The sequence below is a fragment of the Chenopodium quinoa genome, unplaced genomic scaffold, assembly GCF_001683475.1.
Source record: "Chenopodium quinoa cultivar QQ74 unplaced genomic scaffold, ASM168347v1, whole genome shotgun sequence".
Classification (NCBI taxonomy): domain Eukaryota; kingdom Viridiplantae; phylum Streptophyta; class Magnoliopsida; order Caryophyllales; family Amaranthaceae; genus Chenopodium; species Chenopodium quinoa.
This window is the reverse complement of record NW_018743292.1, coordinates 8,855,641-8,871,001: the sequence shown is the minus strand read 5'-3', so window position 1 is coordinate 8,871,001 and position 15,361 is coordinate 8,855,641. Positions and strand designations below refer to the sequence as shown.

Sequence of the window (15,361 nt, the reverse complement as noted above, 5' to 3'; positions counted from 1 at the left end):
TCTCGAAAGTACTCTCCCCACAGACGGCGCCAAAATGTTTCGGGGTTTTCTGATGTCCTGCGGGAGAGTTACAATTCCGGGACTGGTATCCTTGCGCCTGTACCTGCAAAACAACGGAGACTCCTTGTGGTGGGAGCTCCGCCTTCAACGGTCAAGTTAGTACTTGTTTGAGGAGTAATAAATGCGGAAAGTAAAGGTGGGAGATCTGGTTCCTCTAGGGGAGGAGTGATCAATGTGTTTAGACTTCTCTAGGTGAGAGTCATCAATTGCTGAATCCCCTTTAATGAGGATTAATTAAGTATTTATAGTCTTGAGAAGCGTGCCAATCCTAGGTTTAGGTTAACCAGGGCAAATTGGGCTTCTCTCGGACTTTGGGCCTTGGTGGCCATTTTGCCTATTTGGCATATGGGAGGCCACGTGGCGTGGCCTGATTAGTCCATATTGGACCTCTTAGGGTAACAAGTGGCGGACGCTGATTGGCCCACGTGGTGGACACGTGGCAGGTCCGGATTGGTCAATTTGTCATGGGTAATTTTTACCCTAAACAACTCTCCTTTATAGGCCTGTCAGAACATTGAAAAGAAGCTCAGGGAAGTAGGGAACTCTAGAGATATTGAAAATGTGGCATTATATATTGCATTCAGATACAAGGTAGCGAATGAATCTAATTAACAAAAGTATTGAGATATGTGTATTTCAAGCAGATACCAAGTAGAAAAGGACTAATGAACAAAGCTGATTAGGAAAATGAAATGAGATATTACTCTAAGCTGCATCCAAAAAAACCTCCAAAAGACTAAATCCAATCTTACTCACTCGAACTCTTCATTCCAACTCGAAGGTCCCATACTGCCCAACCCTCGAAAATACATAATGTCAACTACTCCGTATTCACTTGGACACCTGATAGTAAAATGAAAATAGCTGCACAATTTGCACCCCAACCTCATACCTAAGTTCTACAACTACAATTGACCTCTTGCAATTAACAACAATTATAATTGATTTCTTGATATCAACAATTATAATTGAATTAATTTCAACCCGCAAAGCTGAGTTTCATCTAAATATTTACTTGATTTCAACAATTTCATACTCCCTCCGAGTTAATAAGATAGGTACATACCTATTTTGATGTGTCCTATAAAACTTGTCACCATTCCTAAAACAGTGTGATGTATAATTTCTCAAGAGTCACATACCTACTTATAACTATATCAAATAATGACCCAAAATTTACAGTCTCCTATTAAAAAGGGTTTGAAACAATCTAACAATAACAAAATTTAATGTAATAATGTGCCTTACACTTTGAATAAAATGAGAAATTGGGACATTTTAATGAATAACATTATACAGGTAAGTTACAAAATATAGCAATTAGCCTTCAGATTCTTCAAAAAAAAAACTTGTGAAATGTAAGATAACATTAGCTCAAATAAAAATTTAATAAAAAGCACAAATATAAAAAAGAGAGTATTACCCTGAAATAATAAGAGACGATTGGAAAAGGAGAGAAATTAACTGCAATTAAACACGCCATTTTCTTCTCTCTCCAAATTCTTCAGCTCTTTTCTGCTACTTTGAACTGCTTCAAGTTTTCTGTTGCTTCATAATTTTTGTTTTTCCAGAGACTATTGATGAAATTAATTCTTCATAACTATCCAAAAAAAAAAAAAAAAAAAATCTTCATAAAGATACTTGGGCAAGTAATTCCGACTTTACTTGCCTGGGCCGATTTTGTTGCATTCTTACAACCTTACAAATGTTATGCGAGGCCCAACCTCAATTGTATTACGAAGTACTTCTAGTTTAAAGATGGCACTGGGCCGAACCGACCCAAGACACAGCATGGCTAGCACAAAAAGAAGCATAGCACACCATGATGAAACTTAACGATCGAATGATGAAACTAACCTAAAACAAAGGTCAACATCAATCGCATGATGAAACTTAACCTAAGAAAAAAAGACCATGTTTTCACCCACCTTTGATATTATACCATGTCTTCCTCAGATCTATTTTTATACAATGCATATAGAAAACTATAACATAAAAACCCCTAAACTGTCTGCTTTCGACCTCCCTCCAAAGTTTGATGAGCAGGTTTCTGAAATTTTGTAACCCCAAGAGTCCTAAAACGCCATAGCTTCCCTTAGATTGAGGTATAAGTCATAAGACTGTTTTGTGAAAAAAATATACAATCCTAACTGCAACCTACTTAAAGTGAAATAATCCTTGGCTCATTCATATTAAGGAATATACAAAACCAGATAGCAGTGTTATTAATCATTCAACAACTCAGTAGTAATCCCAGTTATCCCTCTAAGGCAGGGTTTGGAAAGTCCATATGTATGCACCATTTCAACCTTACCCCTACAGCACTACTAAGTCAAACTATTGAAGGGATTATTCTCAAAAAGCCCACATACAATTCTTTATCTTTTTCGGTACAAAGGAAAGTGCTTTTTCTGAAAATGTAAGGAGCATTAACTACTGCCCTTGGCCACAAATTGGCAAGTATTAAAATACCATAATTGGAACATACGGTCTCTTAAAATGGTGCTCCTTTACTCTGATCGATTCATGAGAGCAGTAGATGGAGGTGAATTAAAGAGATAAAAGGCAGGATAAAGCTATTGCTAATAGGGATGAGAATAGTTAAAGGCATGGACCGTAGACAGGATTAACGATGGAAGAACAATTTAATCTATATAAGCAACATCAAGGTTCAAGATTGCAATATCACCTATCAATTTATTTTTAAAGAGTAGCAAAATGCACCAACATACTTTGTCCTGCATGCGATTCCCCACCAGGAGTACATCCAAATCCCCCATCTAGGGTTTTTGCATCTTACTATGTGATTCACAGCATTTTCCACATCAATTTTGTCCAATTGACGTAGCAATGACAGACAACAGACTGCAATATATGAAAACCTACACAAACGAATAAAATTGCGTAAGATGCTCTTTGTTTGAAGAAAAATGAAGTGTAAAAAGGACAAGATACGTCGTGCGAGCACACCTAGTATCAACTTGTTCCCACATGTCTCCTGAAAAAGATCCATCTTCATTCTGCAGTCCCACAATATCTGAGTAACAAGGTTAAGGTCCCATGAACCAACAGGGATTCCTTTCTACGTGATTAAGTTACTTGAAAAAGAAACTAAGAAATTAATCTTTATAAAAGTCATCAAGATCAAGGTAAATTGGAGGTACTACAGAACTGGTCACAACAGCCGATACCTCTTCCTTAGAAAATAAACAATAAAGCAGCAGCAAACTATCCACAATCTTATAGAACAGCAGTGTTAACAAGAAAGTACAACATATTCTGGGACTCACAAAGCCTGATTACAATTTTAGAATATGATGTTTCCCTACAACAAGCCTGAAAGGATACAATTTGTCACTTACCACCAAATCCACCTGCAAATTTTAGTCATGGTGAGCATGACATGTTACATCATTTAATTGGACAAACAAATATATTAAGAACTGCAAACTACTATATATAGCTTGGGGTGGGGGTGGTGGGGAGGATATTCCCTCCACGCACCAAGGTTTGAGAAGAGGGAGGGGGGTTGAGGTGGAGAGCATGATAATCTTAAACCAGATAGCAAGGACTACTATATTACTTGAATTTTGAAAGGACTGGAAAAACATTGGATCCATAAGAATGATGTCTGCTTTGAGTCTAATCTTAACCATCCAAGTATCATAATCATCATTCAAAATTAAGCCACAAAGAGGCAAACTTTGAACAAACAATCTATCTAGAATTTTTATATTAGCTCAACAACAACAGCAGTGAGTGCGGATCTTGCAGTCCTGCCTCACCTGAAAAGTTCAAGATGTATGAGTCCTTAATTCTTCTAGAAGGACCAAAAAAGAGACATGTAATTCCGCAGTCTAATTTTCATACTAGTTTAAAGTAAGCAGATTCATTGAAGCATGTCCACCAAAACCTACTTAAAAATACTCGTAGGAGCCAAAAAATAAATAAAGGAAGAAACTTGATGAATTGGAAAGTTTGACTTAGCATTATTACCATTAAACAGGAAGAAGTTCTACAAACCAGATTCATGTTGACACTGCATAACCCATGGAATAACTTCATCTTGGTCCGTGACTTGAAGCTTTCCCAAAAGATCCAGTGTTGTCAGTCCCCAGTAAGCACCATTTATCCTAAGATGCTCTGTGGCCACGGATTCCAATGCATCCTTCTTCTAAGGATACAAGTAACCAATAAACTTGCCTCCAAAAATTAATCATGGACCCCATGGCATTTTGAATCAAAGCATAGAGGAAGATTATAAAAAAATCAAACATTGAAAGGAACCAGAAATAACTTACCTTCTCAACAGATATGATATATTGGGTGTGCTTCTCCACTACCAGCTCCACCATTTTGTCTGTAAGCTAATTCTGCCACCTCTCAAAATAATCACTTTGTAACCAATACCCTCTAATACAGCTTCGACGTAATCTCAACACTAGATAACCAAAGCAACCAATCAGTTTTGGGGACAAAATCAACACAGAACTCTTTTCAGAAGTAATGAAAAAAGAATAAACATGTTACATTGTACACCAATTTTAATACACCTTATTCCATAATAATGCTGAACTGCTAGTAAAAATTTTATGCATCATACTTCAAAGTCTGCCTATTCTATAATTCAAACAACTGTGACAAAAGTAGTTAAGTCGCAAACACTACATTGAAGCAAAATGCTTTCCAATTTGTAGGCAGATAGATGACAATTAACAATAAGAGGCTAATGACAACCTAGTGTGCAAGTGACATGATATGCATGCATCTTCAACCAGCAATTAGGCTCGAATATAAAAAACAAGTCGACGACTTCTTGGAGGATAATCCATAGTATGAGAATAGTCCTCTCAATAAACCTAAGTAAAAAAGAATCAAACATAACATGTCACCAAAGTTAATTCATCCCTCCTAACTAAATCAATATGATACTTCATAAAATCATTCACAATGCTACATGAAGAGACAATGCCATTACAAACCTGTCAATACGTTCGATTCAACGTTTCCAGTCCCCAACAAACAATTTCTTGCAAGCTCCTAACAATGTTTTAATCCTAACTAAACATAACATTTGACCAAAAGGTCCCTCCCACCCTACCAACTAAACCGATATAAAATCATCATGGAATCATTCACAATGCTACTCTAGGAGACAATGCCATTAAGAACCCATTAATCCATTCGATTCGACGTTTTGAGTACCCTATAAACAATGTTTGGCAAGCTCAAGCAGTGGTATTAAACAAAAACCTACAAGGATTAACAATATGAAATCGTAATTATTGTGAAAATATATAAAGTACTCATAACAGCTCAAAAATCATCCAATGACACATGTGATCTACACAATTAAAACTTAACTAACACAGTATAACAATTAAATAAAATAATTAATTCATAATTAGTCACAAAAAATTGAATTTTAACATCAAATTAGAATCAAAATCGCCAATTAAGATGGAAATTACAACCTAAAAATGAAGAAGTAAGATACTAATTACATGAAAATGTGAATGCTAATTCAAAATTCGCATAGCTTTCTTGAATCCGAAATAAATGTAGCAACGTCAAACACATACTAATTCTGATATGTTTTTCCGATTACTTAAGAAGAGAATATTTTGCAAATACCTTAAAATGTGCAAATAATTAGTTGGAGGTGATCTAATTACCATTGATAGCGATTGTGGCAGCCATGACTGTAGTTCTTGAAGTCTTGAAGCTATAAAGTATAAAGTACTGATTTTTAATACTTTTACTCGTAATTTTTTTATTTTTTTTTTGAAAGATTTTACTCGTAATTTTTTATATGTAATTGATGAAAAAATTAATCCGTTTTTTTTTTTTAGTAAGGAAAATAATCATTAAAAAAATCCTCCTTATAGTTTTTCTTTTCTTTTTTTTTTTTTTTTGAGAAAATCCTCCTTATAGATTAATTCGATTTAATTGGTAAAGTAAATACGGGATAATAGTATGAAATAGTATTTGGTCTAATTGGAAAGATTTTGGGATCATCCCACCATGGGTAACTTGGGGGTGGAGCTTTCTTACCTTAACCCCCGCTCCCCAAGAACTTTAATTGTCCGCTAAATGGAACAACGGAGTTGATTTGTGAAAAGCTTCGATCCGTTTGAACTTAGAACGTCTTCTCCTTACCATCTAAAAAAATGATTTAATTGATACTGTAACAATACTAATGAAGTACGAGTGTTATTTTAGTAAGTGTAGAAGACATCCTATTGACACGAGAGATAAGTTAGTCCCGACTCGTTTAGTTGGCCAAACCTTTAACTAGGAGTAGGGGATAAGGATTAGGTACGTTTTTACTCAAGTGGAGATGGATCCTACAATTGCTACAATTTTAAGGTTGAGTAAGATACACAATCTTCACCACTTGCATACTTAACCAAAAATTATTTTTAGTACTCCAATTCAAATTTGATTTAGTACTCCAATTCAAATTTGATAGATAAATCAAATTTGGCATGCTACAAAAGTACAAGTAACTGATTAATCTTCATGAGTAAAATATATGAGGAAGAGAACACGCTCCATAAAGAGAAATAATTTGGATTATTGGTTTTACATACAATCCTCATTCCTTTAGCTTCAAGATAACTTACTTTATAATTTTAATCATTTCTTTTGTCTGAAATATATATACCCTGACCCTTTCATGAACTTTTTCCTATGTATTTTGTTTGAAATTTGTTAAACTTCAGACTTTATAAACATGTAAAAACTTATTTTGATTTCTTGGAAATGAGTTATACTTTGTCCGATCTTTTTACTTGCTACAAACTGTAACTCTCGAATTATGCAAAGTATGAAATGATAGTGTATTTTGCAATTTCCCGCTTTGGATCTCTAACTATCTCTTTGCAAAATTGCTAAAAATAAAAATGCATCATGAAGGTCAACGGCATCGAAATGCAAAGGATGGAGTTGAAATTAGTGTAACACATACCCACTTTTATTTCTGCCCTAGCTTCAGCTGGTTGTAAACTAGTAATTATTTCCGGTGGATAACAATGAATCAATGATAATCGTCAGGTGTTATATTATCACCATATAATTTAGGAAAAATTGAAACAAATAATCCCACATTTGGCTCATTTTTTCAAAACAATTCCATCTTTGCGTATTTTGGAAATAATCCCACCTTTATACACTATATTCTCAAAATGAGCTTTTTTACCTTTAACCTGTTTTACAGGTTAGATTTTTTTTTTTTAATTTTTTTTTCTTTAATCCCTCTTCTCTTACCTCACCCCTTCCTCCATGTCAACCACCATCACCACCACCACAACCACATCACCACTGATCTAACCCCCACCCCGAAACCCCACATGAAGCTTCACCTCTTCCTCTGCAAAACAAATATCTCAATTTCATTATTTTTTTATTTTAAACAAAAATAATAAATTTAGAATGGGGATGGAGTAGACAAAACAAAAAATTAGAAGATAACACGTGGCAAAACACCTTTTAAATAGGTTATCAATTTCACTAACAGGTAAAAAGCTCATTTTGAGAATATGGGGTATAAATGTGGAATTATTCCCAAAATACACAAAGGTGGGATTATTAATTTCAATTTTTCTTTTAATTTATAAGGTTATGTGTTTATTTTTTATGCAATATATGTTAATGACCTCTTTAAAAAAAGTGTATTAAATTTTTATTATAAGATGAAAATCATAATTTATTAATTTTGAAGTACATTTATATATTTATAAATAATAAATGGAAAAAAATAATCTTTAATCCCTCTCAAATAAAAGAAAACAACATTATATGACGAATGTTTTTTTTTTTTTTTTTTTTTTTTTTTTTTTTTTTTTTTGACAATAGAACGTGTTATCTTTCATTTAAATCGATTTATATTGAAATATAATACTTTGTATTCTTGATTTGTATATATGTATGTAGTATATATGCTGTTGAGTTTTAAGGGTATGTGTCTTTTGGAAGGGAACAAATTTAGGAAGAGTCACACCTTATGGAAACCATTAAATCATAATAATCCTAGGTTTTAGTTTAATTTGCACTTGGCAATGCAAAGGGATGCACCTCCCTAGCAAATAGAATTTCTAGGAGATTTCCAGACAAGATGACTTCATGTCTTGGAAACATAGGTGCATCATGAGTGAAATAGCACCTCTATACATAGTAATTTGACTACAACAAAAATTAATAAGTACATTTCACCATTGCCAACGAGCCACGCGTCGAAGCAAATGAATCAATCAAGGTTGATGCCAGGATTATCCTTGTCCTAATTAACTAAATTGAAAACCATTAATCCAAAATTATAATTATTATAAAATGCAAATAATTATTAATTAATCAACCATATACTTAATAGTATATGAATTTGTAGTACAATATGCATTGGTAGACATGTATATAAATTGTATAATACATGCATCTAATTTCACCTTTTTCTTGCTTTTTACTCTCATTGTACTTCCAAGCATGCTTTGTCAACATGAAAAGGAGTTATTTCGTATCTTTGCATTGTGTAATTAGAGTAAAAGGCAAATTAAAGCCAAGGAGATATGGCTTTCCAAGTACAAAATAAATGGTAAAAAAATAAAAGTTATTTATCAAATCAAAGATGATAATATTGGTGATATTAGATCTCTCGAACAAAAATACCCTAGGTTAAATTTCATGATTTTAATTATAAACCCTAATCTTGATAGTTCTTGGCTATACTAATTAGTAACTACTAAGGATTGTACTTATAGTTAGCTTAATTATATAATTAATAAACAAAAGGATATTCAGTTGTCAGTTTGGTATATATGGGTGATGGGCAAATTTCTTTTGATATTGAAGATATTAATAAATAAGCTTTAATTAATTAAGGGTAATAAAATGGGAACATTTTGCTGATATGATGGTGAAATTTTCGCAGTAAATCATGGTTTATAAAGTTGATGGAAAATATGGTCCCAGATTTCTATTGACTTAGGGTTAAGACTCCCTTGTTAGAAGCACTAAATTAAATTTTGATTAATTAACTTTAATTTAGTTTGATTAAGAGATTGGTGAATCACATGGAGATGGACCACAAAGCCATAAAGGGAGCCCCATAAGGCTGCTTAGATTGTACTTTCAATATGTAAGTTGATATGTATTTCTTTTAATTTGATTTTCGTTATACTTGTATAGATTAAGATATAAATACGAATTGAAGTACCTACTATATCAGAAAAAGTTCTTGATCATCTTTTGAGAAACATTATTTATGTTTGATGTCTTACAATCATAAGATCACTTTTGTGAGTAACTTCAAACATGTACTCTTATATATCTCAACTTTTCTCCCTTGATCCTCCTCATCTACAAGGTGGTCTTATGATGATAAGACAGTCTTATTTAAAAAAATTGCTTCGGTTTTCGATCCACAAATAAAGGATGGGAGCATGATTTTGAGTTTATGTGGAAGTGGAAGTCACTAAACGCAAATAGTATAAGCTGTACCATATACCTATTATTATACTCTGCATTTCGTAGTTAATTACTCCAAATAGTATAAGGTGTACCATATACCATATACCTATTTGTTAATTTGGATGACCCTAAACAAGCAGTTATGAGCACATCTAGCTCTAGGTTTATACCCGAGCATGCATATAAGGAGCTTGTGCTAGTAAGTATTAAAAGAAAGTTAGGTTGATGGAGTAATGATATCGCTCCCCACCTCATATGCTTGAAATTTATGGACAAATCTTATGAGACCCCTTATCTCCTTCTGTTATAACGGATGTTTGTAATGGAACAATTTAAATAAAACAATAACCTTCTTGATGATTTTCCATCAATTAGGATATTTTACGTGCTCCCCAAGCCTAAATAATCCTAAATTGATTATATTCCTAAATTCTATCTAGTTTTCTAACTACAATCCTCATTAAACTAGGAAAACATAAAAGATAGAAATAAATAAAAGATACATCATATCTTTTCCCAAAAAAAAAATCTCGTTGATATTTAATAAATTTAGTTTATTTCCTAACACCTTCAATTTAGCCTTCTTCAAATATGTTAAATAAGAGAAACATATTGATGAATAGTGGGTTTGTTCAAAAGAAAGTACGGTATACATACAATGCAACCAGGCCAACCACCTCTTAAAGTAGTTTAACTATTAATTAGCCTTGTGTCAGTAAGTTAGTAATAATCCAATTAGCTAGCTGCTGTGTCATAACTACAAAAATTCCGACAAAGTTTAATTTATTTAATATGCTAGTCAAATCAGATTTGCTATCTAATTGTTACAATATAATGGACCATGGATGTAATGGATAAAAAAAAAAAAAAAAAAAAAAAAAAAAAAAAAAAAAAAAAAATCAACACCAGGCCAACAATACACACAAATATATATATATATATATATATATATATATATATATATATATAACGTAGTTCTCTAACAATGTATTAGCTATATCTTACACGAATAAGTTTATATTGATTTACATAGAGTTTATATACTACTTCCAAAATAGAAACGAAATAGGCTATATATGTCATAACAGTCTACTAATAGATCATTGATATAAGATCAGAGTCTATCATTATGATTTCTCCTATACACGTGAAAAGATTTAGGCCTTGTTCACTTCAGTTCAGTTCAGTTCAATTCAATTCAGCTCCAATCAGTTCAGTTTAGTTCAGCTCCTAATTTCTTTCTCTCATAAAATATTCAGTTCAGTTCAGTTCAGTTCAGCTCTAATCAGTTCAGTTCAGTTCAACTCAGTTCAGTAAATGTGAACAGACCCTTAATCTCGTTTTCTAATTAACATCATACAATGGACTATTAGATACAAGCCAGTTTAATCACTCCTAATCACATAAATATTAATATTAATTGTTGTCTTTTAGGTTATTTGGTGACTAAGCACGTTGTATGTAAACAAGTTTTTGCCTTTTCTCATGTAAAGTAGCTAGATTGTTGGGTCATAACAAGTATAATAAGCCAAGTTAATTTGAATGGTATGCAATTGATGATTTAACACTTATAATGTCATTATGTGCTATGTTTTTTTTTTTTTGGGTGAATATGTTGGTGCTCTATTAAGTCATATACAACCCCTCTTTTTTATTTTCTCCTTTTTTGGGTGATATCCCACTTCATAAAATCTAAAGGCCCCTTCGGCTCTTTTCACAACAAACAAAGTATTGTTATTGACTTAAAACAATAATGTGGTTTTCTTCTCTTATAGAAAGGGAAAAAAAAAATTATTATCCTCCTTACGTCTTTAAATTTTGTTCTTACATTGACTTTTTTTTTGTGAGACAATATGAACAACATATAGAGGCGAATAAAGTGTACTATGAGACTGAAAATGATATATGTGAAAAAGGGAGAAATGTGAGGATGTGAAGATAATTTGAACAAGGTAATGTTGCATTAGGTGAATTGAAGAACATATTAAACGAGTTTTCTTTTGTTAGATTGAGTATCAATATGGTTAGGCGGTGTGACAATGCAAGAGTCCAACTCTAGGAAAAATAATATGGATCATAGTATATAGTCAGGTTAGCTAACATTATTTCAAAGCTTTAAATTAAAATCTTTCAATTTTTAATTTGTTGTTTACCAAAATACTCAAATCTAGAAATTCACTCATCAATTCATCATCGACAAAAGTTATCAAATTGACCACAAAAATCAAATAAATAAGTCGCAAATGTTGCAATTTTCACTCATCATCATCATCAAAAGTTATCAAATCCAATATTCATGCATGATTAATTAAGTGCTTAACCACATAATTTGAATTTATATTTAATTACTTCTGAAAAACAGTTGGATTAGGTTGAATGTAATGTAAAACGTTGCGCTTCAATGCTTCATGCATTGTTAATTGATTCAGACACTATATTTCATAGGTTACTCCGTAACACTATTACAGCACATGGAGATAAACAACACAATTAATTAAGGAGCAAATTAAAGGGGATGGTTCTGACTTCTGAGCTTTGTGAGGGGATGACTTTGCAATCGTAGCCCCATTTAATTATCCTTATTTGTTATCGATATACTTGTATAATTTAGGTACAAGAAGTTTTTACAATGGCTACAATATTTATAGTCATATTTTTAAAAAAAAAAAAAAAAAAAGTACACGTCTACAGGTACATATGTATCAAGTTGTAAAGTGTAAATGTAATGACTATGACTAAGTCATTGAGATCAAGAGCTAAGCTAGAAAAGCTTTAGCCATTTAAACATAACAGATTTATACATTACTATTAGGATTATATGAGGTGAGTGTTGATTTATATACATTGATATTAAAAGATAATACATGAATTACAGATTTAATGGTTCAAATTAACTAAAAGAAATTTAAGTTTGTTGAACAGTACAAAAGGGATAATTAAATTCTAGTATAGAGCTATTTTGTGGATAACATCAATTCAATGAACTAATTGAATCATATCATTTTTAGTTAATTCTGTTAGTGTGCATCACTAGCTTATACAAGTACATTAATGCATGGAAGAGATTGAAGTCAGCCTAAGATGATACATAAAAAATTGTATACCTGATTATGTGAATTACAACTCGTAGTACCTCTCTTAAAAGTCTTAAAAATTTCAAGGCAGTGCAGATCCAAGGATTCAAGAAAGGTTTATATGTATATAAGATCATCAGAAATAATGGATTTAAATGCAAATTTGTGATTTAGGCTTCGATTATTGTTGGATTTAAGCGCGATTTTGTGGTACTGATTAGGAGAGCAACTTATTATAAGCATATATGCTATGCATTCAGAAACAGATATTATTATTACAAGCCCTTGAATCAAATTTTTTGCAGCTTTAGTTATTTATATTACCTGATCTCAACATCATCAGGGATTAGATTATGTGTTCAGAACTAACTAAACTCGGTATAATTCGAGCACTTTTTGTTTTAATTGCTTACCACATACATTCTTATTCTCAAATTATAAACAAAGTAGTACATCTGTAGATATAATAATAAACTGAAACTAATAAAGATTACATCAGATTATTTTTCTTAAGAAAATCATTAGTCTTACATTAAAATCTTGCTCTTTTGATCATTTCATGTGTACTACTAAAAGTTAATGAGTAAATCAACAAGCTTAATTTAATTAAAGGAAGAAATCATTTAGTAGTTAAATAAGCTAAGTATGCTGGCAGTTTACCTTATGATATAGCTTTTACAATTAAGATGAGTTGTTGTTTCTGAAAGGGCTTTTACCCTTGGGATCTATGATTCTAAACTCCAAGGGAAAACCCGAGTTTTCGACATCGAGTTGATGATGATGATGATGGTCTCTTCCTCCTCCGTGACTTCCAAACTTTGTTGTTGTCTCTTCATTGTGATCTCTTTCTTCAGTACTACTGCTGCTACCGCGGCCACCTACAACACCAAGTAGAACTACTCCACTTTCTTCGCCGCCTTTGCCTTGGCAAGCTTTCTCCCTTTCAAACTCCCTATATTTGTGCAAGTATCTAGTTATTGCCTCTCCATGGTTGTCAAACCCTAGAGTGCTTAGAGCCCAATAAATGTCGTCTCCATTGACCGTCTTTCGGTTCTCCTTGTGGCACTTGTCGGACGCCTCCCCGGTCACGAAGCTTACGAACTCTGTTACACACTCTTGCATTGTTTCCTTAGCCCCTTTGGAGATCTTTGCTGACGGGGGGAGTATTTGCTTCATGATTCTTCCTACGTTGGCTATTGGTAGCAATCTGTCTGTCTCATCTACCATTTTAATTTACTTAGATAGACTAGCTAGATCTAAATCGATCTATCAATCGATAGTTTCAAGATCGATTAATTCGTCTCTTTAATTTATCACTGTATATCACTGTATCAGCTCTCTCCTAATCTCTACACCTGTCAGTATATGTGTATAGATACATACATATATAGAATGATACAGAATATTCAATGTTCATCCACGCCATACAAGTGGATAATAAATTATTCACAATGGTCCCTAATAAGTTTATTAAAAACTTTTGAGCGTATAAATTCCTTGATATAAACAAATCGAAAAAGTAAGGCGGCCCAAATATAGGAAACACTTATGCATAAATCCTTAGTCAACAACATTTGCAATAAGTACATACATACATACATCTAAACTTTATAGATCTATATAACTCAAGAAAACTCACCTTTGTTTGATCTAAAAGGATCAAATGGTATTGATGGATAGATAATAGATAAGCCAAAATCATGTTCTTTGATGAAAAATTGAAGAATGAATAATGAAAAAAAGTAGATAAACAAGTTGGAATAATAATCACCTCTAGGCATTATGCACTCTCAAACTTAGCTTAAGTTTTATATATACTTGATAGTTCTTAGGGTTTCTATCTATGTATGAACCGTACCCCCTCAAAATTAAATAAAAACAATTAATTACTTAATTTAACTAGACATTAATTCCAATTAAAAATAAATTAATTAAAAAAAATGAATTAATTATTAAAAAAATAATTAATTGGCTAATAGAAAGGCGAGTTCCGACAATTGTACTGCTTAAATGCTCATCTACCATTACACAACAATGGTCCCCTACACCTTCAAATCATCCTTCTCATTTTGCATGAAATTATGCTTCCATTAGCCAAAAAATTAAGCATAAAAAATTAGTACAAGTACACGAATGAGCGGTCGACATTTGTCCAAGTAAGCATGTTTAGTAATGGGTTTAAGTAAAAGACTACAAACCATACCTAAAAAGCCAATTAAGTGGGAAACCCTAGTGTCTGATTACCTTACATAAATTAACCCAATTGAATAGTTGTTTTTGTCACTCCATTTGGGGGCAAAGCATTTCCTTTTTTGAAGTTTAAGTTGTACTAAAGTTAGTTAATGGGTCCCTTAATCTTCTAGTTAATTCTACTATTAGTACTAATTACAGTGCTAATCTTTGTGTAGCCAATTGTAATTAGACGCATGGCTAATTGTGCAATTCCTTTCATGGCATATATACTTGGGATTTTGTCAACTTTGAATAGCGTTTTATAACACCATTACTAATCATCATAGGTCTAGATTTATAAATTCCTAGCTAGCTTAGTTAATTACTCTCTAACCAATGAAATTGAGTTTTTAGTTTATGAGATGCTTTCAAGTAGTTACCATACGTGTGACAATTTTTTGTAGTGAACGAATTATTCGTCTTGCTTTTACTAACTTTTAAATAGTGAGGTGTAATATTCGATTTTTTTTTCTTAAATTGAAATAAGGGTAATGCTAAGGGCTGCATATAAACATTTAATATACTTCTTT

The 15,361-nt window shown here is 32.4% G+C and overlaps 1 protein-coding gene and 1 long non-coding RNA gene across 6 annotated transcripts; both read right to left on the bottom strand.

Annotated features, from left to right (window-relative positions):
* Positions 1-530: 530 nt before the first annotated feature.
* On the bottom strand, positions 531-6,301 carry LOC110736890. Of its 5 annotated transcripts, none has more exons than XR_002514289.1 (5): positions 5,695-6,301; positions 4,362-4,501; positions 3,409-4,234; positions 3,031-3,097; positions 531-2,942 (listed from the first exon to the last, which is right to left on the bottom strand). It is a non-coding gene; the product is annotated as an uncharacterized LOC110736890 (long non-coding RNA). The 5 variants fall into 5 exon arrangements; XR_002514290.1 differs by having other exon boundaries at positions 3,409-3,434; positions 4,057-4,501; positions 5,695-6,300; XR_002514291.1 differs by having other exon boundaries at positions 3,409-3,434; positions 4,084-4,501; positions 5,695-6,300.
* Positions 6,302-12,991: 6,690 nt separating this feature from the next.
* LOC110736889 (nuclear transcription factor Y subunit B-4-like) lies at positions 12,992-14,456 on the bottom strand. The gene has a single exon (XM_021917225.1). The coding sequence runs from the start codon at positions 13,824-13,826 to the stop codon at positions 13,281-13,283; it is 546 nt and encodes a 181-aa protein (XP_021772917.1). The 5' UTR covers positions 13,827-14,456; the 3' UTR covers positions 12,992-13,280.
* Between the last annotated feature and the right edge of the window lie 905 nt (positions 14,457-15,361).